Raw genomic sequence first — 27,817 nt, 5'->3', positions numbered from 1 at the left:
TTTTCGTGATGTCGCAATTCCTAAGAGGGTTCTAGAGCTGCATAGCCATTTCAGATAGTCATTAATACAAGCTTAATTCAAATGAGATTCTGATCAAGTTCTGCGGCGTTTCTAATAAGAACGACTGCGATCGTAAACAGCTCTGGCTGTCAGAAAGCGGTCAGACAACAAAAAGTGAAACAGTATTATAATTTATTTGCTTAATGCATCTACAGTGGGTCAACATTCAACTGATACTCTTGAATAATAATATATATCTAGATTTATAATCGGGGCTTCAAGCTATAAGTGTGATAATAGATATCGACAACGATTTTTTCATTACTGCGAATTAAAATGACGTAAATGGCGCACTCAGCATTCAGACTATGTAGTTAATCAAGCGTGTCGCTGTTGATATCCTATATATGACTAGGTTCGGATTAAAAATGGCATATGCAATTAAAAAGAACAATTTAAATTTAAAAGTTTGGTAATCAACAAACGGATATATCATGTAATGATCGACGAAGACATAGCATATTCATATTGCCATGTGAAAATATGGACCGATTTTAACACTTAATCAGGATAGCTGCAAGCACACAATTAACACATAGTTTGTTTAATTGTGTCTTCTGCGACCTACCAATACACATGATTTGACCGCTTGCAAGCGTCTGCTAATTAACAGATAGGCTATAGAGTGATCAGTGTAGCGGAAAAAGCAGCTGGTCCCATTAGTCACATGGTAACTAAGACACTTTTATGACCTATTGGGGGTAGTTTTAAATGTGTGCATGACCCATGATTATTTGTGTAGTACAATTTCAGCAACTTTTACTGGCCTAGTCGTTTTGGACCAAAATTATAAAAAAAAATGAGAACATTTCGGACCGATTTTGTTTACCGGTACACTTTTTGAAACTGAAATCGGTCTGGCTTGGTAAAAATCAGTCCAGACCGGTAAATTGTCGGTTTTTAGAAGCCCTGCATGTGACATCATAAATAAATACCATTGGAAATGCTCAATAATAGGAAAGTTTAATATGCTTAGCGCTGTAGACCATCAAATTAAAATTTATGATATAAATAGAATATCACTTAATATGTGCTTATTCAATAATACAATTTATTAATCTTGAACACATGTTTAATAAATTCTTTATTCATTCTAAATGACCATTCATGAAATATCCTCTATATACAGAAACATCACAGATTTCAATATTTGTTTTATCACTATTTATCAATTAGTATTATTACATTCATGAGCAGCTCTGATAATCCATTAACAAAACAAAGATTAGGAGTATTACTTTGCTTATATAATTATATAAAACAATTCAAGGGACTAGACACCAGATGGTTCCAAAATCAGCACACACATCATTTCATTAAAACAATAATAGAATCATCAATACAGCTAGTGTGAGGCCGCTAATACATCATTTTACATGATTTAAAGGTTATTTTGTCACTGTCTCAGCTGCATTTACCCATTAAACAATAAAAAAAAAAGCACTTACTGGTTAATCCACGTTTATACTGTGTAAATTTAGCATGTAAAAGTCACAGATTACACATCTTTAGTACATTATTAGTACAGATACACATACCAACCCTATTTTTAAATTAACTGGGATTTTAGTGGTAGACAAACCTAGTAAATTTTCAAACTGGAAAAATATGCAAAATTTCGAAAGATACATGTGTCTTGAGCGATCTGATACATCAGTAATTAAGATTTAATGCGTTGTACACAAGGATAACAATTTAATGTAAGTCATTGACAATTTTCTTTTTTTCTTGCAGTTGTATCATCTTGTGTCTAGTATAAGTTAATTGTATGTTAATGTTTTAATGACGCACCCTGATAGTAAAATTATAATCTTCTGCACTTACGTTAAAAACTTGTGTAAATAGTTAGCTGTTAGGACAAAGTTTAGTTAACACTTTGACAGCAAATATATAAAAATGTCAGTATCATGTTAGAATTGTTAGATAGACAAAGTGATGACAGTGAAAATATGAACTTTGTACAGACATTGTTTGAAACAGAAATATTATACGCAATTATTATAGTCAATAGTTCAAACTTAATTTATAAAGTTTATAGCTGTTTTCACAATCAAGTTTAAAATTGATATATATTGTATTTCCTAGGAGACTTTTTAAGAGGTCTATCGAATATGTCCCTTGTGTGGCTTAAACCCATGACCCGGACTTATCCTATTTCTTGCAACATATGAGAAATGGAGAGAGGTATTAATATTAGCTTCCAGCTATTTCCACAAGTTTCCAGCTATCTTCTCAGTCCCTGTGCTGTTCTTTAAGTTAAATGTGTGGTTCAATGTACTTTTAAATTCAAACGGAACAAAGAGGTAGGGACACAGGTCTTCCACTCCACTTGTCCTCTTGATGTGTCAAACACATGTGGCAAGTTATTTTAAAATCTGTCCATTTAGGCAGCATTCCATAGTAAACCAATACTTAAGTGACCTTGACCTTAAAGGTAGAGACACAGGTCGAGCACCCAACACTTCCTCTTGGTATGTCAAACAAAAATGGCAAGTTATTTTAAAATCTGTCTATACAAGAGAAAGTTAGACAGGACACGAGAAACTGAGCCAGATGCACAGAGGAACAGACGGCGCCATTTAATATGCTCACCTTTAGGGGCTTAAAAAATACATTGATTTTAATAATGAAAATGGATTGAAATTAGGAAATGACATAAGATATTTTATGAATATCAGCCCTTGGCATGTTCATGTAAAAGACAGAACTTAACTATCACATTCAAATAATGTCTGTGCAAAGCTTCAAGACATTGTTTAATTTGTTAGACTCTAACATCCTCTACTGAAAGCCTTATGTACTCAAACATTTATGTATTATTGAAATGGTTAGCTCAGAAATCAGATAGGGTTAGCAGGGTTCTCAATAAGTTTTGGTTGAACCGTCTCAAATTATTTTGAAATAGTAAACGACCAGCTTCTACTTATTCTACTGAAAATTCATTTAGTTTTCCATTCTTATTGAGAACACTGGGTTAGATTCTAACAGCATCTGAAATCCTCTTTTTCGCAAACATTTAAACAGTATTGGAAACATTAGCGCACAAGACTGGTAGCAAATGTGAGTATGGTGACGGTGACATGTATAATCAGGTAAATGCTTGCCATGGCAACCAGACAAATATTGATACCTTTACTTCCAGCAAAAGTCACAACAGTCACACCTGAGAAAAGCCATTATACATGAAATCACAACGTTGCACACAATATATATCGGTAAAATCATGATTATAGTTAAATCAGTCACACCTAATAAAAGGTGTTAAACATAAAATTTCAGCTTCTGTTTTCACATTATCCTCATCTGGGGAATCAGGGGAAAAGTGTTAAATGACCTTTAATGACTTTTAATATACACCGCTGAATTGAATTCCATTCCATTTAATTCCATTTTAAGTCTCTGTATTCTATGAAAGTCAGGATTTCTATTTTAATCATCGTAGGTTTGAATAGATTTAATACATTGACCAGCAATGCAATCATTTTTATCGCAGGATATGACGCTTTTGTTGTTATTCTCAATTTCGTTGTAAACAAAATTAAAGAGAACAGAAAAGTTGAAATATATAAATGTTTTATTATTGAAAGGAAACCGTTGATACTTGACAGCAGTATTAAGGTACGAAAAATGAACCAGTACAAATGTAACAAAGACATAAAATTCTCAAAAAACTGGCCTCTTCCATCCAGGGCCAACACGAAAGGAAAAAGTACAAAAACATGATTATCTTCATGCTGTTCTAAAAGTATTTCTTACCTTTAGTGGGTAGTATTTCTGGTATCTCTATGTATCCTTCACATTTTTCTGGAATTAAAAAAAAATACTGCAATTAAATGGCTTGCTCAGACTTGCATCTTCATGTGTCATTGAACATTGTTATAGATCATTAGCAGGTGTTCCTTACCAGTTAGTTGATATAGTTTATACTGATTTATTTTAGCTCAACTGTGAAGATCTTTCAAAGCCGATATGAATCGCTCTCGAGACCCATTTCCTGGTCAGAAACCAGAACTTAATCAATTCTCAGAGGCCAAGAGAACATTCCCTTGGTGGGGATCGAATCCACAACCTCTTGAGTCAGAGGCCGACACCTATACCACTAGACTACTTTCACCCTTACCATTTGGCGAAGCAAGATACTTTATTTTTTCTATACATTTGTTATCATTTCGCCTGTGTGTATGGGCCTTATTTAGAATTCTGATAATATTTATGGCCCATGGTGTGAATTCTGGCACATTTTAAGTCTTTTGGGACTTTTAAGATGGATGGGGCTTTTTACCTGTATATATGACATAGCTAGGATCAACCCTGGCATGGTCATACATTTGTATGAAGGCTGGATGGTACTGAGGAGGGAGAGGCGGAGGCTGCCAACACATGCACCACTCTTTAACTGTTTCATTCATGTCCTGTAATGGAATAAAAATCACTTAGTTCAATTATACAACAATGTCAGAACTCACATAATTGACTAGACGCCAAAGAAATCATTTCAACTTATCTGGATCATTTGGCGTAGGTTTACAAATTCATCCCATGGATAATGCAACGAAGTGATTTTATCTACAGTCCCCCCCCTTTTGCTAGGTCTCGCTTGGCTTGAATTCTTCGTTGGTGTGAACTAGTTATAAAGGATGAATTCTTTAAACCGAAGGTAAACAACCCCTCTTGACTCGAATTTTCCTAGGCTTGAGGTATTTTCGCCGGTCCCTGGGAGATCAAGCCAACGGAGTTTAACTTCTTCAATACTTAAATAACATGATTGGTTTAATTTTAATTTTTGGATAAATATCAACCGATCAATCAGCATTTTGGTTAACCTTAACCAAATAAAAAAAACCTACAGTATAACACAATTGACTGCAGTCAACTGGTCAATAATATAGGGTTAACGATTGTCTGGTTAGGGTAACATCTTATTCAACTAGAAGCGCCGCAATGTGACGAAACCAGGTTTTTGTTATGGGCAATCAGAAATTATAGCCAATTAATTTGTTGTATGACTTTATCTTTACTTTTATCAAAAAGAGACATAACTGAAAATTACTCTAATTAAGTTTCTTATGTGTTTAGTTTCGCTGCAACATTCATACTAAGTCTCATATTTGTGAATATCTTTTACCTATTTTTTTGCAAATTACAATGATTTAACTTTCTGCAAGCCAACATCACTGAATACCAATGACAATTTATTTTTACAAAGCAAAATGTTTAATCTGATTATTAACACCTTTATAAAATGCAAATGTCAATTTCAATGTAAATTCAGTGTTTGCTGAGCAATATTTGAGAAAATGGCTTTACATATTTAAAATCATATTCAATGATAACACACTCTTATTTTGTCAAGCTGATTATATTAAAGATGTTATATAACATTTCAAAATTCCCTTTTCTGAGTCTGAGTCTAAAACTCAGAGTCATGAAGATAGTGAACACAGACCCTGCTTCACTTCAAAGGCATGCATGTTCTTGTAAAATATTCTCAAAAAATCAGTTGTCTGCTTTTAAAAAAAAAAAACTTAAGTTTTTAACTTACACTCAACAAATCAAGTACCTTGACCTTCTTCCCCACCCTCAAAAGCAAGTTCAATCTGCAGCTTCATATAAGCTATATTCACACTAAGATTCATCACTATCCATCAATTCTAACTAAGTTGTTGGGCAGAAAAAACATTTTTCTATTTTTAGGAACAGTGACCTTGACCACACCTCCCAAGCTAGCTCTTCACATAAGCTACCTTCGCTCTAAGTTTCATCAATATCTATCAATGCTAACTATGCTTCTATTTTTAGTAACAGTGACCTTGACCCCACCCCCCTCAAAAGAAATTCCAAGCTTGCTCTTCACATAAGCTACTAGTACCTACACACAAAATTTCGTCAATATATCTATCAATCCTAACTAAAATTATTGGGCGGACACCAAGTTTTTAAGTTAGAGTGACCTTGACCTTAGCCCCACCCCCCTCAAAAGCAATCCCAAAATAACTCTTCACATAAGCTACATGTATCTACACACTAAGTTTCATCAATATCTAGCAATGCTAACTTATGTTATTGGGCAGAAACCATTTTTCTATTTTTAGTAACAGGCGACCTTGACCTTAGCCCCACCCCCCTCAAAAGCAATCCCAAGCTAGCTCTGTACATAAGCTACCTACATACCAAGTTTCATCAATATCGGTCAATGCTAACTAAAGTTATTGGGCAGAAACCATTTTCCTATTTTAAGTAACAGTGACCTTGACCATTTTTCTATTTTAAGTAAAAGTGACCTTGACCTTAGCCCCTCCCCACTCAAAAGCAATCCCAAGCTAGCTCTTCACATAAGCAACTTACACACCAAGTTTCATCAATATCGGTCAATGCTAACTAAAGTTATTGGGCAGAAACCATTTTTCTAAACCATTTTTCTATTTTAAGTAACATTGACCTTGACCTTAGCCCCTCCCCCCTCAAAAGCAATCCCAAGCTAGCTCTTCACATAAGCTACCTACACACCAACTTTCGTCAATATCTATCAATCCTAACTAAAGTGATTGGGCAGAAACCATTTTTCTATCTTTAGTAACAGGCCACCTTGACCTCAGCCCCACCCCCCTAAAAAGCAATCCCAAGCTAGCTCTTGACATAAGCTACCTACACACCAAGTTTCATCAATATCTGTCAATGCTAACTAAAGTTATTGGGCAGAAACCATTTTTCTATTTTAAGTAACAGTGACCTTGACCATTTTTCTATTTTAAGTAATAGTGACCTTGACCTTAGCCCCTCCTCACTAAAAGCAATCCCAAGCTAGCTCTTTACATAAGCAACTTACACACCAAGTTTCGTCAATATCTATCAATGCTAACTAAAGTTATTGGGCAGATACCATTTTTCTATTTTTAGTAACAGTGACCTTGACCTTAGCCCCTACCCCCTCAAAAGCAATCCCAAGCTAGCTCGTCCCATAAGCTACCTACACACCAAGTTTCATCAATATCTATCAATGCTAACTAAAGTTATTGAACAGAAACCAATGTTTGACGCCCGCCCGCCCGCCCAACGACAACCTCATTCTAATAACCCAGTTTTCGTTGAAAACCTGGTTAAAAACAGGCAAGGTGTGATTGGTTTATAGTATTTTGGGTTAAATATTAAACAATCAATCAACATTTTGGCTAAATTTAACCAAACCAAAAGATAAGCCAGTTTATACAATTGGCTCAGGCAACGGGTTAATTATAACGGGCCAAAGTAAAAATGATTTGGTTAGTTTAACACTATTTTCAAAAACAGGTTGGGTATGTGGGCTTTTTATTTTTTTATAACTTTTTTTATTAGGCTTTATGTACGAACATTTTTGTCATCATTGGAGAAAGGTGTTTAAGTAATCCAGCACTGTATTAAGCATTAAACGTTTTAAACTTCATATGAAAACACTCTCTTAAAAAATAAAAACAATTACCAACTGACTTTAAAAACAGTAGGCTTGGTGCCTATATCTTAGGAAGGGGATTTTTTCTTAAGGCATAGGGAATAACAATTTTGTTTATCTACAAATGTGGGTGAATATAGCCAAAATTATACAAACATATGAATTATAGACAAACAATGGATATAATAATATCTCTGTACATCTTTCCAGATGTTCTTGTACCAGACGGAGATTCAAGTGTGTCTGATACCAAAAAGCCATATTGCAGAAACATAAACGATAAAGATTTAGAGCAAATCTAAGAAGCTTCCTGTTATCATACTTCATTCTACATATCTTACTTTAGTCCTGATAATATTTGTGCAAAACAGAAAACAACAACATGCAGACTAATACCTTATTCACTTAAAGTCCATGAATACATGATTCATTTTCCAGTCATTCCCAAGGAATAATAAGGCAGAGTTAAATCCATGTAATACCCTGGTCAACTACATCTGATCAACAAGACAGATGGGGGGGGGGGGACTTGAAGAGTGATTACCTGTCCACTAGATGCTTACTGTGGTGTCAATAATAGTGGTGGATTGATTTCATTATTATTGCATGACACTCCATGGTACCCTGGGTCTGTATCACAGAGGTATCTTAATAAAATTTTAACATATTTAAACTTCAGTGTAAATATTGGAATTGTTATATTTCTTGAAAAAAAAACAACACCAAACTATTTTAAATGGATTTTTTATATTTCAAATTTTAAGTGTCCATATTTTAATTGCAGAATATACTCTTCGCATAACCCTTTATATCTGTGTAATAAAACAATTAAGGAAATTGTTTTGAATTTAAGGAAAATGTACATCATTCCATTTTTTTAAATAATATGGGGGGGGGGGGGGGGGGGGGGTGATTACCATATGACCAGCAATATTGGTAGTAGACTGATTTCACTTAACTTTATAAATACCTGAAGATCCCAAACTTAATCCACAATTTTAATAATACGGCCTCTTAAATTTGTTCAATTCATATGTCCATTTCTATCACAAATTAAATCGTTAATGGCTATTATGGGCTAATTTTACAAAACCTGCGATTATTACACTGCACCAAATTTAAGTACACTCCAATTCTATATATGCATAACATGCTCTTTGGAACTCCATGGGAAAGCAATACTATAAGCATTCTGAAGTGGTATTCAAGGACATGGTCCTTTACCAGAGCTATAGATAACTTTTTACTTAAAGTGTATTGTACGCCCTTATATGTGTATTGTATGCCATTATATAATGTCATCTTCCCAGGAGATTTTGCTGAGAAAACCAGCGAGCGACCTTGCTCTCATCCAGCGAAAATTTTCAATAATTACATCTTCACACACTTTTTCCTTTTTGAGTTCCATTTTTTAAAATGATTTTATTTATAAGTAACTTAAACTGTACAGAGTATAGATGTTGTATGAAAATGCATTGTACAATAGTCAAGATGACCTTTTTTTTGGAGGGGGGGGGGGGGGGGGTATATTCAGGGTTTCATCCCCACCAGGGTGTGACATGTCATTTATAATTCATTGTGCACTAACTCTTAAGTGTATGTGAAAGAAGATCAACGCTTAAAACTTATTACTTTACATTAAACGGTCACTCCGACTGTAACCCAGTTTTATCACGAGGCAATATATCACAGGTATAAAATAAGTCAGTGGAAATCAAGACGACCTCTACTCAGTCTCTAAATTAGTCTTAAGGTATTGATAAAAAAAGTAGAGACATGCTTATGAATTCAAGCTGATAAACAAGAACACAGCGCAACAGATGCAATAGCTTGTCAAAGTTTTTTCTAGTTGATCAAGGCGCATAACAATTATCAAAGCCAGTCTTTGGCCTTTATATGTGCATATTGTCTATGGCAACCTGTGTACCAAGTTTCATATCGATGGCAACATGTGTACCAAGTTTCGTATCGATGGCAACATGTGTACCAAGTTTCGTATCGATGGCAACATGTGTACTAAGTTTCGTATCGATGGCAACATGTGTACCAAGTTTCGTATCGATGGCAACATGTGTACCATGTATCGTATCGATGGCAACATGTGTACCATGTATCGTATCGATGGCAACATGTGTACCAAGTATCGTATCGATGGCAACATGTGTACCATGTATCGTATCGATGGCAACATGTGTACCATGTATCGTATCGATGGCAACATGACTTTGTATACCAAGTTGTATTGGAAAATCTTTAACAGTTATAAAGTTATCACCAAGGTTTAAGTTTTCACTTAATGGTGCTGATCATGCCTCCAACACCCACAGAAACAGCAACACCAACAATGTATTGTTTTTATCAAATGACGATGCTTGTTTCTAGTGTAAAACCAGCACTATATATTTTATCATATTATACCTTACATAAATGTGTCCTTTATATGTACATATAAAATCGATCGGTCCATATAACGGTGTATTTTTTTAATCAAAAACCCAGTTTTATAATGTCAGCAGTCCATATCACATATTTGGCCGGTCTGGACCTCGCCCAAAATAATATGGACCACAAACATCATATTATATGAACCGCTGACCTCCTCTAAAGTTGAATAATAGACAATAGTAGACAATAAGTACATTCGAAAGAGTTGTAACAGCTTTTAACATTCAATCAATAAGTTTGATTTTCTCATTATTTCACTGCTAAAAGCAGACTGATTCTCTAAACAAACATTTGAAAATGTTTACAAAGTTGTAGAAACATGGCTGGCCTTAGGTGGTGTATTTATCTCATAAATGCTCCAAGTTAATGCATAATTTATCCTGGTATGTGACTTTTATTTCCTAAGTCCATTTTCCTTCAGTATAAAACTTTCTTCTAAAATATCGATTGATTATTTCGATTACTTTCCCAAGAATATGGTTTAGAAGACATATAGTTAATAGAGTTGAATACTACGTGAATGTCCTACACATGACAAGTATTCAAGAGTTGTTGTTATATTCGATGTATAACATTTGTTGAAATGTCATGGTTAAAGGTTTAAAAAATTACCAAAATAGATAGCTTAATGCGACATATTATCATAACAATTTGTTTCTGTAAACCTTTTAACTATTTTAGTGTTCAAAATTATGTTTTGTCTACCCAGCCTCTGTTTAAATTTAAATTTATCATTAAGTAAAAATGAAATTTCTTCGAACAAATAAAGTGTATAAAAATTGTTTTAAGTGTATAAAAATTGTTTTAATCTATGATCCTAAAAAACAACAATAATTACCTTAGAAGTGACTATGTTGAAGACTTCATAAAATTTAAAATCTATTCCCTTGTTACTAAAAATTGAAAGTAGTGGAATCTCCAACAAAAAGGGAGACCATATAGCAGGACTTGCTGCCCTTGCTTCAAGAGTAAACTTTACATAACTATCAGATTTTAACATAGTGTATTTATAATGAACTTGTTACCCACGGGGTGAGACCAATTTTTCTCCAGGGGCATAATTTGAATAAACATGGTAACCAGGGCTTCTAAAACTTTGGAACCTCAATCGGTCCGGACCTGGCGACGACCCCCCCCCCCCCAAAATAAAATCTCCCCCCTCAAAAAAAGAAAGACCTGTTCAATAGTCCGATTTTATAGAAATGTCATACATTTTCGCGACGTCTTTTCTGTCAATATTTTTTGCAATGTGGCAATTCGTAAGAGGGCACTAGAGCCAGCATAGCCGATTCGGATTGTCATTGATACAAGTTTAATTCAAATGAGATTCTCATCGAGCTCTGCGGGGTTTCTAACAAGATGACTCCGATCGTAATTAACTGTGGCTGTCGGGAGGCGGTCAGACGACCAAAAGTGAAACAGTAGTATGATTTATTTGCTTAATGCTTCTTTAGTGGGTCAACATTCAACTGATAATCTTGAATAATATTATATATCTAGATTTATAATCGGGGCAACAAGCTTAAAGTGTGATATCGACAACGATTTTTTCATTACTGCGAATAAATATGACGTGAGCAGCGGACTCAGCTGTCAGACTATGTAGTTAATCAAGCGTATCGCTGTTGATATCCTATATATTATTAAGTTAATTAATTCGGTATTTTAATGCTTTCACGGATTAACAATGACATGCATTTATCTTTAAAGCCGTTTTTAACCAGCAATGGTTCTTTATAACAATCTAAATTTAACCGTTTTGTAATCAACAAACGGATATCATGTAATGATCGACGACGACATAGCATATTGCCATGTGAAAATATGGACCGATTTTAACACTTAATCAGGAAAGCTGCAAGCAGATAATTAACACATAGTTTGTTTGATTGTGTCTTCTGCTTATACCAAAACACGTGATTGGACCAATTGCAAGTGTCTGCTAATTAACAGATAGGCTATAGAGTGATCAGCGTAGCGGAAAAAGCAGCTAGTCGCATCAGTCTCATGGTAACCAAGACACTTTTATGACCTATTGGATGTAGTTTTGAATGTGTGAATGACCCATGAATGTTTGTGTATTACAATTTCTACATCTTTTACTGACTTAGTCGTTTTGGACCGAAATTACAAAAAAATAATTTCGGACCAATTTTTTTTACACTTTTTGAAACTGAAATCGGTCTGGATTGGTCAAAATTGGTCCAGACCGGCAAATTGCCGGTTTTCAGAAGCCCTGATGGTAACCAATCGACAATGTTACACACCAAATATTTAAGCACTAGGCCTAATAGAATTTGCAAAAAAAGTTTTGTAATTTTTCCTTTAGGTTGCCATGGCAACCAGAGTTCAGCATGGAATTCATTTCTTTGAACAATTTTGAAAAAGCACCAACCAAGGATCATTCCTATGAAGTTTCATTAAAATTGTCCAAGGGGTTTAAGAGTAGAAGCTGCTCATAACCAATTGTTGACGCCGAACGACGGACACCGGACATAGACTGATCACAATAGCTCACTTTGAGCACTTTGTCCCCAGGTGAGCTAAAATAGAAAAAAATACTTAACTTGTAAATCCTCTAAAATAAAAGGAATTTCTAAATGTGGTACTTACCTTTATAATGGTGGGGGTCTACTGATATCCATGGTCAATATGTATAATCAGATGCTTTTCAAAATGTTTTATTTTCTGAAAGAAAAGAAAACTGAATTTCACATCACAGTAGATGGTTAGAAATCCCATTGACTATCATAGAATAATTATCCAATCCGGTTTTATCCTTTAAATTCACCAAATAAATAAAACATCAATTTCTTATTGTACGAGATATCCACCAACCAAGTTTCAATTTCCTTGAGAACTGGCTTTTTTTGTTAAACAGACAGTTCCTGTTAATCTGTTAATATAAGAGGTTTGCACCCAGGAGAATTTATCTTCCTACGGACTAAAAACTCTGGGAGTGCACTTTGAACAATCCCTGTACAACAGCCATGCAGCTGGTAGCCAATAGACAAAGCAGTCAGGAAATATATTTGCGGTGACTGTTGGTACTCCATACAAATATGTCCGGCTTGGATGTCAGAGCCTTGATATATATTGGAAAACTTCAATCACTTTACAAACTCAAGATGATGTACATTGAATTCTTCGTAAGACATCACTGAACAATGGATATCAGACTTCATAATGACAGAGCCATACATCATCATCACTAATATAATTCCAACAAACTCCGCTCAAAAATTGCTACCATCAGGTCACATCAAATATATGTTAGTTCCACTGATTTGTCTCACCTACCTTTTGAAAAATGCAAAAAAAATATTATGACCACTCCTACTTCACCCCACTACCCCCACCTACCCCAAGTTAAAAACAATTATTACAATGTCAGACAACACTTGTTTGTGAAGTCATGTAACCTCAAGCGACCATAAGTTAATTGCTAGATTTTCAACGCGCCCCAACACCTCTTTTTCCGCTGCCCATTATATTGTACTGGCTGAAATAAAAATGTTGAACTAGTGTCTGTATTTGTGTATCGGTCCAGTACTGTCTGAGAACAGCATTAATTCATACGCGTTAATTCATACCTACGGTGTTGATATACACCAATCACATATAAAAAATGGAGAATAGTTATCATGGCTGTCTAGAAACTCTTGTTTATGGTTCATCTAGAAACTCTTGTTTATGGTTCATCTAGAAACTCTTGTTTATGGTTCATCTAGAAACTCTTGTTTATGGTTCATCTAGAAACTCTTGTTTATGGTTCATCTAGAAACTCTTGTTTATGGTTCATCTAGAAACTCTTGTTTATGGTTCATCTAGAAACTCTTGTTTATGGTTCATCTAGAAACTCTTGTTTATGGTCCCTTATGCAATAAGAAAGATCATGAACACATATTCAACAGGAAAACAGTCATCTAAAAAAAGAAAAAAAATATCCATCCCCCTTCCACAATTAATTTATATTGGTCGGAGGCAAAGCAAAGTGATATTATGTCTGTGACAACTTCCAGGAGATTGAAACAGGTAGATGAAACAAATATTTTGTGGGAATAATTTTGTTATTGTTCTGGATTGTCATATTCGAAAAACATGGTTTTGCCTTCGCCCATGCACTCCTGATTTTTTAGAGAACGTGATTTTTTTTTTTTTCACTTGCTTGTCCCCTCAAATTATTCTCCGCCAAAATCGCTAAAAAACACTATAAAATTAGTGTGGGTTAACCTTTCAATGAATCAGTTGTGAAATAATTTATAGGAAGGGATGTAATATTACACAAGTGCACTCCTAGTTGCTTTCCATATGAGACTTGTTACCTCAAGATTTATTTACAAACCAATTTGTGTTTCCACTTTCGACCACACTACACTACCACACTGTAACGTGATTAATTTGTATTGAAACTTGAGAGGTTAAAGTTTCCAGTCACCCACATTAACCTTTTAATTTAACGTTAACTACATCCCATAATATATATACATTAGACCATCAACATTAACCGAAATTCATCATTAAACAGGCAGGTTTTATGCATCGATTTTGTAAATGAACCTGATAGTGAACCACATGGTCATTTTTAGGATTCTGCTTAACTGAAGTATACTTATATCGCAGTCCTAATGCTAAAAGGCCCTAAACCACAATATATCCAATTTCACTTTTAATAGTTCTTTATACCACTATTCCACTATCAGTAAAAGTGCAGAACTATAATCAAAGATGCTGGTGTATAATTATTTTGTTACGCTAAATTTAAGTAAAATTTTAAAGCAGCTGGACTACAGCAAGATGGATCTCCTCTAAGGCATAAAAAATTAGGTTTGTTTCTGGTTACATGACCAACCCTATTTATTTGCCACAACTCAAATGTTTTAATTGCCAAAAATGAGATAAAAAATTACTTTCAAAAGAATTGCGGCATCCAAAATTATTTGTCCAAAAACATGGAATTTGCTAATTTCACAATTGCATTTGTTTTCAGCACAACGCAGACAATGACACAAAGGCTATGATAAGACCTTCACGTATTTTCTTTGAAAGACAAATGAGCTTAAAAAGATTGTTCCTCTAACCAACAATGTAAACAATAATAAACAATCTACTTTCAGAACAATAGATCCTCCTTTGAAGCTAGATTTTCAAATAACCATCGTTGATCTGCCATTCACAGGAGTGAATCCTGTTTTAAATTCGAACAAAAGCCCTGATTTTCTCACTATCTCTCGGATAAAAACAGACTAATCATTCTATTGCAAATACTTGTTTACAACGTTGCATAAGCATCGATTGGGCCCAATCATCGATGGCCTTATGTCCTGTAATGCATCAACCCATAAATACCCAATCCTAATGCAATATTTATCCTGGTTTGTGGTTTTATTTCACAAGTCCATTTCCCTTCCAGTGATTTTTTTGGGTGCAATTTACTGCCTTCTAAAGGCTGTTTTCCCTTGCAAAATATTGTTAATTTTTCCCGAAATTCCATTCCTTAATATTTTCCCGATTTGACAAAGACAGATTCCGTTAATGAATAAAGAAGCAAGGTTTTCTTGAACATATAAAAAAATCTTGACTAGGATTAGCCTTCAAAAGTAAAAACATGTATAAGTTCTATTATGTTAGCTAGGCCTAAAAAAAAAATTGTTTGGTTAGGGTTACATCCTTTTCAAAAATAGGTAGGGTAGGTAGGCTTTTTATTTTTTTTTATTTATTTTTTTATTTGGCCTTATATAAGAATGTCATTTTCATCATTGGAGAATGGTGTTAAAGTTATCTTCTATATAAGCAATTAAGGTTTTAAACTACATATTGAAAAGCAAAAAAAAAAGAAAAATATTTTTTTTTTTTTTTTTTTTTAGTTTTTCATTTTTTTTTTCAAACTGACTATAAAAACGTTAGGGTCGGCGCCTATTCCGTAGGTAGGGTCGGGTAACCCGAACCAAATGTATTTTTTTTTTAGGCCTTACATGTATTTTGACATGATATTGTATTTTCCCCAAGGTAGAACTTTTTCCGAAATTAAAAGGCACAGGCTGTAAAAAAATCCCCAAAATATCACTGCCTTCAGTATCAAACTGTTATTGATTATATCAATGGAATATTCAGATTATCTTCCAAAAGTATCAGTTAAAGTTGATAACAATGAATAATACTTTATTGTTTCATATATGGCATGTAATATTTACTTTACCTACAGCACAATTTGATAAATTTATACATGAGCACATTAGCGTGATAATTTCAATCACAAGGAATGGTTTTATTCCATATTTTCAATAACTAGACAAGTGTTTCTGTAATCAAAAATTGATGTCTTCCCCTCTGCACATTGTCTCAATATCGTGAACATAATACGTGGCAAGTTATTTTAAATCCTTCAAGAGGTTCAAGAGATTTGGAGCGGACACAAAATGAAGTAATATGACCTTTGACCTTTAACTGTGATCTTGACCTTGAACCAAGCTGGTTGAAACATGGCTCTGCACATCTTCTCAATATGGTGAACATATTTGGCAAGTTAATTCAAAATCCTTTCAGCAGTTCAAGAGATATGAAGCGGACACAAAATGTAGTCGTATGACCTTAAACCTCCAAGTGTGACATTGACCTTGAATCAAGCTGGTTGTAACATGTGCTCTACACATTGTCTCAATGTGTTCAACATTTGTGGTGAGTCATTTCAAAATCCTTCAAGTGATTCAAGAGATATGGAGCAGACACAAATTGAAGTCATATCACCTTTGACCTCTAAGTGTGACCTTGACCTTGAACCAAGCTGGTTGTAACATGCACTCTGCAAATCTTCTCAATATGGTTAACATTTGTGGTGAGTTCTTTCAAAATCCTTCAAGCCGTTAAAAAGATATGGAGCAGCCACTAAATGAGGTCATATGACCTTTGACCTCTTCCTGTGACCTTGAACAAAGCTGGTTGTTACATGTGCTTTGCACATCATCGCAATACAAGAAAATCAAGAAATATGGCGCGACACAATTGTGTTGGACAGACAACTCAAACCAAAAACATTATGTCTCCCCATTCATGGGAGAGACATAAAAACCATGCAGAATAAGTGTGGAGTTGTAATTTATCCGCATCATTGTAATTAAACAGTTAAGCACCGCCTACATGTTACTGTTTTGATATGAATGTTTAATTATAGGCGAAAACAAAGGGCACATGATGTATTGTAACATAATGATGTTAATATACATATTATGTTATAATTGATGTAAATAATTGATGTTACCAGTAATAATTTCTGTTGAATAAAATTTGAATAGAGGAAAAAGTCAAAAATAAAAATAGATCTAAAACTTAAAAAAAAAATCAAAAAAATCTGGTACTTACCTTTAAGATGGTGGGGGTCTATGAATATCCATGGTCAATGTGTTTAATCACCCTGCCAATATACTCTGAAAGAAAAACACACAGAAATTTCACATCAGCATAGCTGGGTTAGCAATTCCTTATTAATTTATAATTACCCAATCATATTTATCATGAAGTTAAACCCTGTAAAAAAACAATTTTTAACAGTATCCTTATTGTTAAAATACACCAACCAAGTTTAAATTTCCTTGAGATCTCATCTTCATGACAGTTCCTGTTACTGGTTAATCAGACAGTTCCTGTTACCAGGTAATTTTATATTTAAAGAAGATTGCACTTCAGAGAATTTTTTCTTCCTACTTCTTATCCTGTTGACTAATACAGGGGAATGCACTTTGAAAAGTCCCTGAAACAGCTGTCAGTACAGCATGCATAATTGAGGACTATGACCAAGCCTGTTGTCTGCCACATATATATTGGAAAATTCCAATCTCTTAACAAAGATGATGCACATGTATAAAATTCTTTGTAAGCCATCTTTGAACAATGGATATCGGACTCTATATTGACAGGGCCATATACATTTTTATCACTCATATAATTCCAACCATTCCAGCTTATATGACATCTTTGAACAATGGACATTGGACTCCATAATGACAGGGCCATATACATTTTTATCACTCATATAATTCCAACCATTCCAGCTCATAAGACATCTATGAACAATTGATATTGGACTCCATAATGACAGTCATACATTTTTATCACTCATATAATTCCAACCATCCCAGCTTATAAGACATATTTGAACGATGGATATTGGACCTAGCCTTTCAAAATTGATGTTTTGATCTACGGATTATTATTTTTTCGAGCGACTGCTTTCCTTATCACCCAAAACTCACAAAAAAAAAGGTCATAAGACGCCATGTTGCATAAAGCAATGAAAAACATGTTATATTACGCCTGTGACGACATCCCAAAGTCAGAAACAGGTACTTGAAATATTTATATATATTTTGTTGGGTATTTACATTAAATTACATGAAGAAGGGGGAATAATGTTGTCTTTTTCAGGAGTATCATTCTAAATATTAATTATTGAAAAAATATAATGGATTCGCCTTCTCCCATTCCTGTTTTTAAGCAAAAAGTGTTTTTTTAGTTCGCTCCTATTATTCTCAGCAAAAATCTGTACAACAATGCATTTAATTGGAATGGCCTTAGCTTTTACTGGATCATAGTTGTAAAAATGAATTGTGGGAATCAGGGGATGTAACAAAACACCAGTGCACTCTTAGTTACTTTCCACATGAAACTCGTTACCTCAAGATTTATTTACAAACATACAAAATCAATCTGTGTTTCCATGTTAGACCACACTTCATGATTAATTTGTCATGTAATTTGGGTAGTTCAAGTTTCCAGAACCACCATTAACCTTTCAATTTAATGCAAACTACATCCCATATATATCACAGGCCATTATAATTTACCAGATTCATCATCAGGCATGCAGGTTTAAGGGTCTTCCACAGTGCATTACTGGGTGGGGAAGGCCAAAATTTAAAAAGTTTCAAAAATTCATGTTAGGTGGTTAAGATTTGAGGAACAATCTCTTTTTTTAATACATACATCTTTTGCGACATGTTTTGTGGTAATATGGAGTTGACCATCTTTACCAAAGAAGATTTTGTCAGCTTTTGAATATTTTTGGAAAAGTCTGTTGACAAAATAACTTTATCTTTGTGACAAAACTAGTGATGGGCAATCAGCTTGGATTTTCATAATTGATTAATCTGAGACCCTAACCTATTGATTAATCAAAAAAGATCTATCTATCTATTTTTAAACATTTCCTTTTTTGGTCCTTAAAACAATTTTCACACAGTGGAAGGCCCTTAACACATTAATTTTGTATTAAACCTCATGGCAAACCACCGAACACATGGTCAATTTAAGGATTCTGCTGAAGTAAAGTATAATTATTTTGCAGTGCTATCGACAAAACATACCAAACCACAACATATCAAATGTTCACTTTAAGCCTTATGGTACTACCACACAAAAAGTAAAAGTGCAGAACCATTAAAGGAGGCTGGTGTATAATTAGGCCAATGTAATTAAATTGCTTTATTTTCATTTCATCCAATTTTTTTTAAATGGGGGCAGAGAGTGACATAAATTTTTTTTTTTATTTTTCTTAGAAGACTGTTTCACCATTGAGAAAATATGTTCATGCTCTTTCTTTTTGCACAAGGAGCCATACACATGTGTTTCTAGACAAACTACTAACACCATTGTAACAATTCTGCTTTTTTACATGTGAATGTTATACATCGACCTTGTACATGTAGGTATGAATGAACGCCAGGACAGTACCGGAGCAATACGCTAATAAAAACAAATATCAAATGGAAAAAAGGCGGGGAGGGGGACTGAGTTAATCATATATTGGGCCATGACATCTCACTTAATCATCTATTTACCTGATAACTTAAACTGCGTTAAATGTTTAACTATAATGTTATGCTGCTTAACATAAGCCCCGCGTCAATTTCCCACATGGGCGGATTTACCTGTTGGGTATTTTTTTTACAAGCATATATATCTATATAATAGAAATTAAGAAAATTGAATATTTTAAATAAAATGCCAATAGATTGAAGATTGAATGAACGAGTTCTCAATGTATATTCTGATTGGCTGACATGCAATAGCCCCACCTCCTGCCGATGTTTCCGTATTTGGCTCTATCTAATTATTGGATTAGAAGATGACCAATTATGAATACACAGGTCGTCTGCTCACTACACAAATGTCATATGACTTGGACAAGGCACATGGGAAGATGAAAGGGCAGTACAGCATATTTTAAGCAGACAAATTGGGGGCATGGTGACGCCTAGCGGGAACACTATTATCATAAATATTACGTAATTTGTCTAAATTATGACAGCGGATTAAGGGCTGCTGCTCTTTCATCATGATTTCAATAGTAAAAAGGGCACTAACGGAATAATTGGCCCTAATAGAGTATTTGTGAAAAGGGCACTACTCAAAAAGGGGGCAGGGCGATAAGAAAAGGGGCACGGGCGCTGCGCCATTGAAAAACGGCCTAGCTGGAGCACTGAAGTAGGTTGGATGGTTGAGTACCATTGTATAAAGTCTCAATGCAATACCTCAAGTAGTTGCTGAGATATTAACCTATATATTCAAATAATTGTTATCCAACTTCATTAATTTAGTATGTAAGATAGTTGGGAATACATATCCAAAGTTTCAATGCAACAACTGATGTATTTACTGAGATAATGACTTAAAGGTGCTTACATGCAAAACCTTAACCAAGGTGTGACGCCGCCGCCGGTGCTGACAACGCCAGGGTGAGTAGTATAGCTCTCCTTATTCTTCGAATAGTCGAGCTAAAAATGACGTAATAAATTTATGTATTTATAACAATTTCCTTCCTATATTTGTTTTACATTGTCAATCATTTACTGTAAAAACCTGCTCAAAATCAAAATAGTCCCTTGGGAAATCAATTGTTGCCTATAATGACAAGAAAAAGTCACATTGCAAAATTTACCCCACCTCAGTAGGCTTGGGGAAATTTAATAGTGCATTATTCAACAAATTAAATATGCTCACTCATTTGGTCACAGTCACACCCTTTGATAGTTTGTACTAAGTGAACTATTACATATACCTCAAGAGGATAATATATAGCGAAACAGATTTATTTGCTACTTTCAATATTGAATGTCCTTTTAAAACCCTTTCACTTTCACCCAGAAGTATAATAGGCTGGCAAACAGTTTCATCGTATCATATACCTCTGTAGTTATTTATTTATTTATTAGTTTCATCATATGGTATTACCATATACCACTGTACTTAATACTATTCATTCATTCATTCATTCATTCATTCATTCATTCATTCATTCATTCATTCATTCATTCATTCATTCATTCATTCATTCATTTATTCATTCATTCATTCATTCATTCATTCATTCATTCATTCATTCATTCATTTATTTATTTATTTCATCATATGTATGTAGTTTATAAACCTTTGAAGATTTATTCAGAAGATGACTTTAACACCATTTTCCAATGATGACAATTACGTTCTTATATAAAGCCTAGTAAAAACAAAATACCTACCCTACCTGATTTAGAAAAGGATGCAACCCAAACCAAATTAATTTATTTGGGGCCTAAGGCAAAAAAATTAAAATGGTTTGGTTAGGGTTACATCCTTTTCAAAAATAAATTAAGCTTTAAAGTTTTTTAACTACATAAAAAAACACACACTAAATTTTTTTTTATTTCATTTTTTTAACAACTGACTATAAAAACAGTAGGGCCGGCACCTATTTCGTAGGTAGGGTCCCGTAACCTGAACCAAAAGTAATTTTTAAGGCCAAGGTATTAAAAAGGTAGATAAAAAATGCATTAATTAATTTCAATGCTCTTTGTAAATGTACATTTCCATTTTCAGGGAATAAAGAAATATAGCGATAATCGATTCTGAGATTTAATATATATATTATATATATATTATATAACGATTATCAACAACCTCTATTTATGACAGTACTTGATTATCATTTTATCCCTAGTAACCAGACTACATTATTACAACGATTTCCAGACAGACAAACAATGGAAGAAATCTAGAATCTAAACATATTGATAAACAGCACTAGAATATGAATATAAGATATTAATATTCATGGCCACCTATAACTTACATCTTACCTTAAAATCTGAGAACAAAATTCACGAATCCAAGGTTACGTGAAAGACTGTAAAAGTTCAGTGAAAACAATAAATTCCCATCACAGTTTATTGATTTCGTGAATCACCCATATTTTACAGTCAATCTGTAAGTATTTCCCAATAATATTGTCAAGGTGGGATTGATAAAATATCACATGGAAACAGCAGTTACATAATTTATCCAAAGGAATTTTTCATAAAATATTTACCTATACAAAATGTTTGATATTAAAATTTCATATTTTCCAATGTTTAATCTTGTATTAAAACAAACAAAAAACACAACATAATCATTGATGCCTTGAGTGCATGTATAATTTATGTTCAACACACTGAATGAGCCATAAAGAACATGGTTTATGAACAATAAACCGATCCCTGCACATCACATGTGTGCGATTCAATGACCATAAAAACACACCATAACCCTCACCATTATCTGTAATTTTGTCACTTTCACACACCAACCATACCATTCATGATAAGCTATAATCATATATCTAGGCTTATTTCATGAAATAATTTGCCTGGGAAACAACTTATACTGGGTCATCGTTTCAAATTTCAGTATTCAAGTGTACTGTTTATACATGTCAGTAAGTTCTCAAAATCTGTCATAATTCATCATTATAACAACTTCAAGACAAGATCGCCGTAGCTAGTCTTTTATTTTATTGTCAAAAAAGGGAAATAACTCAATAATTGGTAAAGCAAGAGTTACAGTCCTTGCAATACATGTCATGATGTGTGTGTCATCTCTAGCAACATGTGTACCAAGTTTCAATATATCATCTTGAAAGTTTTATCATTTTGGCCAAGGTTAAAAAAAATGCATAATGACTACACTGGCACCAAGGCTTAGACAATACCTTGACTTTTTTCTATACAACAACAGACGATTTGATTATAAGTGAAACCACTTTCCTACAGAAATAAACAATTTTTCTGTATATTATATGCATAAAAGGATATAAAATTTATTTAATTGTATTTTTTAAGAAGGGTGCTCCAAATTCTATGCCAACTTAACTACAATTTGTGATTGACGTCCTTGAAATTGTGTCCAAGCCCTGTACACCCTGAAGTTTGGAGTAATTTAAAGTAATTTAAACTATGTTAACTTTTTTTTCGTATATTTTATCTCTAAAATTTGAGCCCCAATAATTTACAATGTAACACCTCAAAGTGTGACCTTTACCTTGAGGTGGGGACAAAGGGCTTTTTGCGTGACCCATTACATTAGTGTGCCTAGCATTATTTCAAACTCGGGCAGTGCATGACCAAGTAACAGCTGTTCTGAACCTAAAGTCTCAAACTTGGACACTAATGAATATATGGGCCCTGAATCATGAAACATGTCAAAGAGTTATTGAAACTGTGGATCTAGAAGCCTTTTTACCACTGTGGGCCTTAATGGGACTCACATGTTTAAGTACCAAAATATTTTTTTCTGGTAATGTATCTGAAAACAATACAAAATGTAGCTCATTTTATAATTATTGGACTGTTCGATATTGAAATTGCAGAAAAATACAAGCCATAAAAAACAACCAGGTAGTAGGGGGAGTGAAGATTTAATATTTAACAATTATCTAACAACTCTTGAAAGTTATAAGCATAATTTATTTTGTTTATCAGAAAAACAAATTTTTATCAAAGATATTGTCATATAACCATTTGTTTATGAATCCGATGTTGTTTTCCAGTAGTGTATATGTCGGAGAGCGTACTGCACAAAGTAAAACACCATGCAAGGTTGTCCGGTTAGCGCAGTGGTTAGCCCATTCGCATCTCATCAAGGCGACCTGGGTTTGATTCCCGGCCAGGGCGCATGTGAGTTTGGTTTGTGGTCAGCAAGCCGGACAATTGGAGTTCCTCCGGGTACTCCTGTTTCCCCCACAACACAAGACCACACTTTCGCTTAACATCGTGCCAATAAGAGTGATTACGGTAATATAATTTTGTAATAACTTGTTTCACAATCTTTTAAACTAAATAAACTAAAACACCATGCAGCATGTGTTCATGTTTAACCAGTTAATATCTAAATACCTTCTTATACCTTGTAAATGTAAAATTAGAAAGAGAGGCTTTGAAAAAGCAAGCTTTCAAACAAAATTTATTGGACCAGCAAATTTTCTTTTGGACTGACATAATTTCAGAGGCTGTCAGTCTGAATGACTGTGACTTTCTCTGAACTTTTGTGATGTCTAGAATGAAATATTAATTTACATTTTTCACTTATATATATATATATATATACTTAAATACTCATATATCATTGAAATAGGATAAAAATAAAAGGTCTGTATATGCTTACTTGTAGTCCATATAAACAGCCACTTCAAAGTCTTTGACGATTTTTGTTTCAGGAACTCTACGTTTAATGCCAATAAAGGGGAACATAATAAATGTCCAAATGTTAAAAAGTTCCCTTATTGCGCATTGTGGCTAGCAAGTAGCATCCTTGCGAAACAGCACATGAGTGAGATGTTCATGCATTCAGACAATGTATTATTAACATTGATAGCTTGTTAACGACCAGATCAATACCACAGAAACCACTTAATTGAATCCAACAAGCATTTCTTTTAACTTCTGACATAGAATTATGTGATCTAAACATATTGTCATCTTTAGTTCATGTTTTATTCATTAATTTAATTTAAGAGACAAGAATCCATTATTATTGAATGTTTAAAGAAAAACAAAAAAACTATGTCTTGTGACTACCAATATTGATTTTAAATATAACTGTTGTGGGAATGAACGAATGAAATGTTTGAACTGGTACGGAACTTTAGGGTTCGAATCGCTACAATTTTTAACCGATTTCCGCGTTCCAATTCTAAAAAAAAATCTAAACATTATAAGATAATAGCTTAAGTCGTGAATAAAATAAAATGTTTTATCTAAAAAAAACAGACAAACTTACCGGTTTTATCGGATTTTTAGGCCGTTAACCGAACAAAAAAACAAAGGTTTCATAATTCCACAAACGCTCGTTACGAGCCACACCAAAGTTCGGTCACCGGTACGCGCATCATTCAGGACCAGATCACAAAACTGCTTGGTCCATAGCGTCTCAAACGTAAACGTTGCACATTAAACTACATATTGCAATTTGAGATTTATATTTCAACAACATAATTTCCAAAATGATGTTATGTGCGCGTTTGAATTGGCACGTGTAATAAATTAACTTTAAACTACAATTTTAGGCATAATTTATAATAACAAGAACAAGAGCTGTCACAGAGACAGCACGCTCGTCTATTCCGCTGCTTTTAAGATAAGAATTGCAAAGTTTTAGTGAAACATGCATGGATCACTGTAAAAAAAGATTAAATACAAAACCTTATCCAGAATTTCTAAGTCAACAAGTAAAGGGGCAAAATTTGTAATATATATGCAAGATAGAGTTATACTTGATTGTTTAAAGTTTCAATGTAGTTTTCAAGTAGCTGCTGAGTTAATTGACTTACATGTGCTTACATGCAAAACCTTAACCATAATTGCTAAGTTGAATAATAAAGGGGCAAAATTTATATCATATGCAAGATAGAGTTATCTTACTTGATTAATTAAGAAGGTTGAATGGTTGGGAGCACATGTATAAAGTTTCAATGCAATACATCAAGAAGTTGCTGAGATATTAACCTATGTGTGCTTACATGCAAAACCTTAACCAGAATTTCTGTGTTGAATAATAAAGGGCAAATATTTGCATTATCTGCATGTTAGAGTTAACTAACTTGATTAATTAAGTATGTTGGATAGTTGGGAACACATGTCTTAAGTTTCAATGCAATACATGATGTATTTGCTGAGATATTGACTTAAATGTGGTTACATGCAAAACCTTAACCAGAATTTCTAAGTCGAAAAATAAAGGGCCTAATTAGCATTATATGCAAAATAGAGTTATCTAACTTGGTTTTTCAAGTAAGTTGGATGGTTGAGTACCATTGTATAAAGTCTCAATGCAATACATGATGCATTTGCTGAGATATAAACCTATGCATGCTTACATGCTAAACCTTAACCAGAATTTCTAAGTCAAATAATAAAGGCCCTTAATTTGCATTACCCTGTATATTCAAGTTAGTGTTATCTAGCTTGATTAATTAAGTAGGTTTGATAGTTTGGAATACATATCTAAAGTTTCAATGCAATACATGATGCATTTGCTGAGATAATGACCTAAAGGTGCTTACATGCAAAACCTTAACCAAGGTGTGACGCCGACCCGGACGCTTGGGTGAGTAGTATAGCTCTCCTTATTCTTCAAATAGTCGAGCTAAACATTGTTTGTTTCAATGTTAGATAACAATGTATTTCACCTCGTTAACACCAAAAGTGAATATTTTACTCGTGGCTTTGCCATTCGCAAAATATATCTTTTGGTGCTTTGGTGTGAAATATATTACGATCTTACACTGAAACAAACAATTATCCTTCCTAGCTTGTGTTCTGGTCATAATGACTTGAATTGCACAATATTATAACAGGTTATAAGTTATTATAAACATCAACATATTTCATACCGTATGGGCGGCCCCAGGTGACGTCATCACGGCCTGAAGTAAGAACTTGGTCCCCATGACATTTGCCTCTAAGAAGAACACAACCAGTCCCAGCCCTCTAAGTGTTTGAAAAAGTGTTGAAATAAGCGAATCTAGTTTCCCACGTTAACCATATGGGTGGCCCCAGGTAATGTCATCACGGCCTGAAGTAAGAACATAGTCCCCATGACATTCGCCTTTCATACCATAAGTACTGGAAGTCCAATTGTTTTTCTTTTTTGAATCTGGTAACACCATCATTTCTTAAGAAGTCACTGGGTTACTAGATTACAGTTAAATCGCCCGGATAGCTTAGTGGTAGATTATCCGCTTCGGATTCAGAAGGTCCTGGGTTCAATCCCCGACCGCATCATACCGAAAGACGAAATTGGTACCACTTCTCCCTAGCTTGGTGCTCGTCATAAGAGGGCAGTTCTGGAAAACTATAGTACTCAGTACCAGTTTAAACCCAGGAAAATGTCTTAATACAGGGCACATTACATAACCAAGGCCTGTATTTGAAATAAGCTAGAATATTGCACTCAGTTTCTTACAACTCTGCTGGATATCTAGTTGTGACTTGAAATTGCCATGACACTTCTAACTCACTCACATGTCACTTATGGCATTTAAATACTCTTAAATAAAGTCATGATTGTATCAAAGCTGGGTCAAGCCTTAATGCAGCCAATGGGAACCAGGCAGGCCTTTAAAAACACGAAAAATTTTATTAAAATTCCAGATTTATACCCAAGCTACATTGTCCAACAATGTCCTCCAATCATACTGTAGAAGGGATACCTTTTTCATAATTGTTGCCAAGATTTTGAACTAAGTCAAGTTCTCATATTTGCGTTGTCATGGATACCAGAAATATAAATGTAGCATTTTATAAATTCACTATATTTCTACTATCAATGTAGACTGCATTGAACTTTATTTGTATTTGCAATCATTTTCAATAACATAAATTTTGTCCATTTTATGTTAAAATTCTGCTCACTTCCGGAACAATTTTCATATAGAATGTCCATGACACCATCCAAATGATATTCTTTAAAAACAGCTATTTAAACATTTGTCTTTATTGCGCTTGGAACAATTAATGATTATTCTCTTAAATGGAAAAAATAATATAAAGTAAATAATGCTTTTGAGGCTTCAGACAAACTTCAAAGAAACTGGTC

The 27,817-nt window shown here is 34.0% G+C and overlaps 1 protein-coding gene across 4 annotated transcripts in view; it reads right to left on the bottom strand.

The window, feature by feature from the left end:
* LOC128208133 (uncharacterized) overlaps positions 1–25,114 on the bottom strand; it is a 38,969-nt gene extending 13,855 nt beyond the window's left edge. For 2 of the 4 annotated variants that reach the window (XM_052911504.1, XM_052911505.1), the window contains exons 1-5: positions 25,001–25,114; positions 17,291–17,355; positions 12,545–12,619; positions 4,343–4,472; positions 3,817–3,864 (exon numbers count right to left, since the gene is read on the bottom strand). In XM_052911504.1, coding sequence (XP_052767464.1) covers positions 3,817–3,864; positions 4,343–4,469 — 175 coding nt within the window. In that variant the 5' untranslated portion in view covers positions 4,470–4,472; positions 12,545–12,619; positions 17,291–17,355; positions 25,001–25,114. Of the gene's footprint in view, positions 1–3,190; positions 3,224–3,816; positions 3,865–4,342; positions 4,473–12,544; positions 12,620–17,290; positions 17,356–24,385; positions 24,537–25,000 lie in introns of those variants that run through there. The other 2 variants (XM_052911503.1, XM_052911502.1) reach the window with 2 other exon arrangements.
* Between the last annotated feature and the right edge of the window lie 2,703 nt (positions 25,115–27,817).

Source organism: Mya arenaria, chromosome 11 (assembly GCF_026914265.1).
Source record: "Mya arenaria isolate MELC-2E11 chromosome 11, ASM2691426v1".
NCBI classification, from domain to species: Eukaryota; Metazoa; Mollusca; class Bivalvia; order Myida; family Myidae; genus Mya; species Mya arenaria.
The sequence above is the reverse complement of the archived record's forward strand: the minus strand, read 5'-3'. Positions and strand labels throughout refer to the sequence as shown.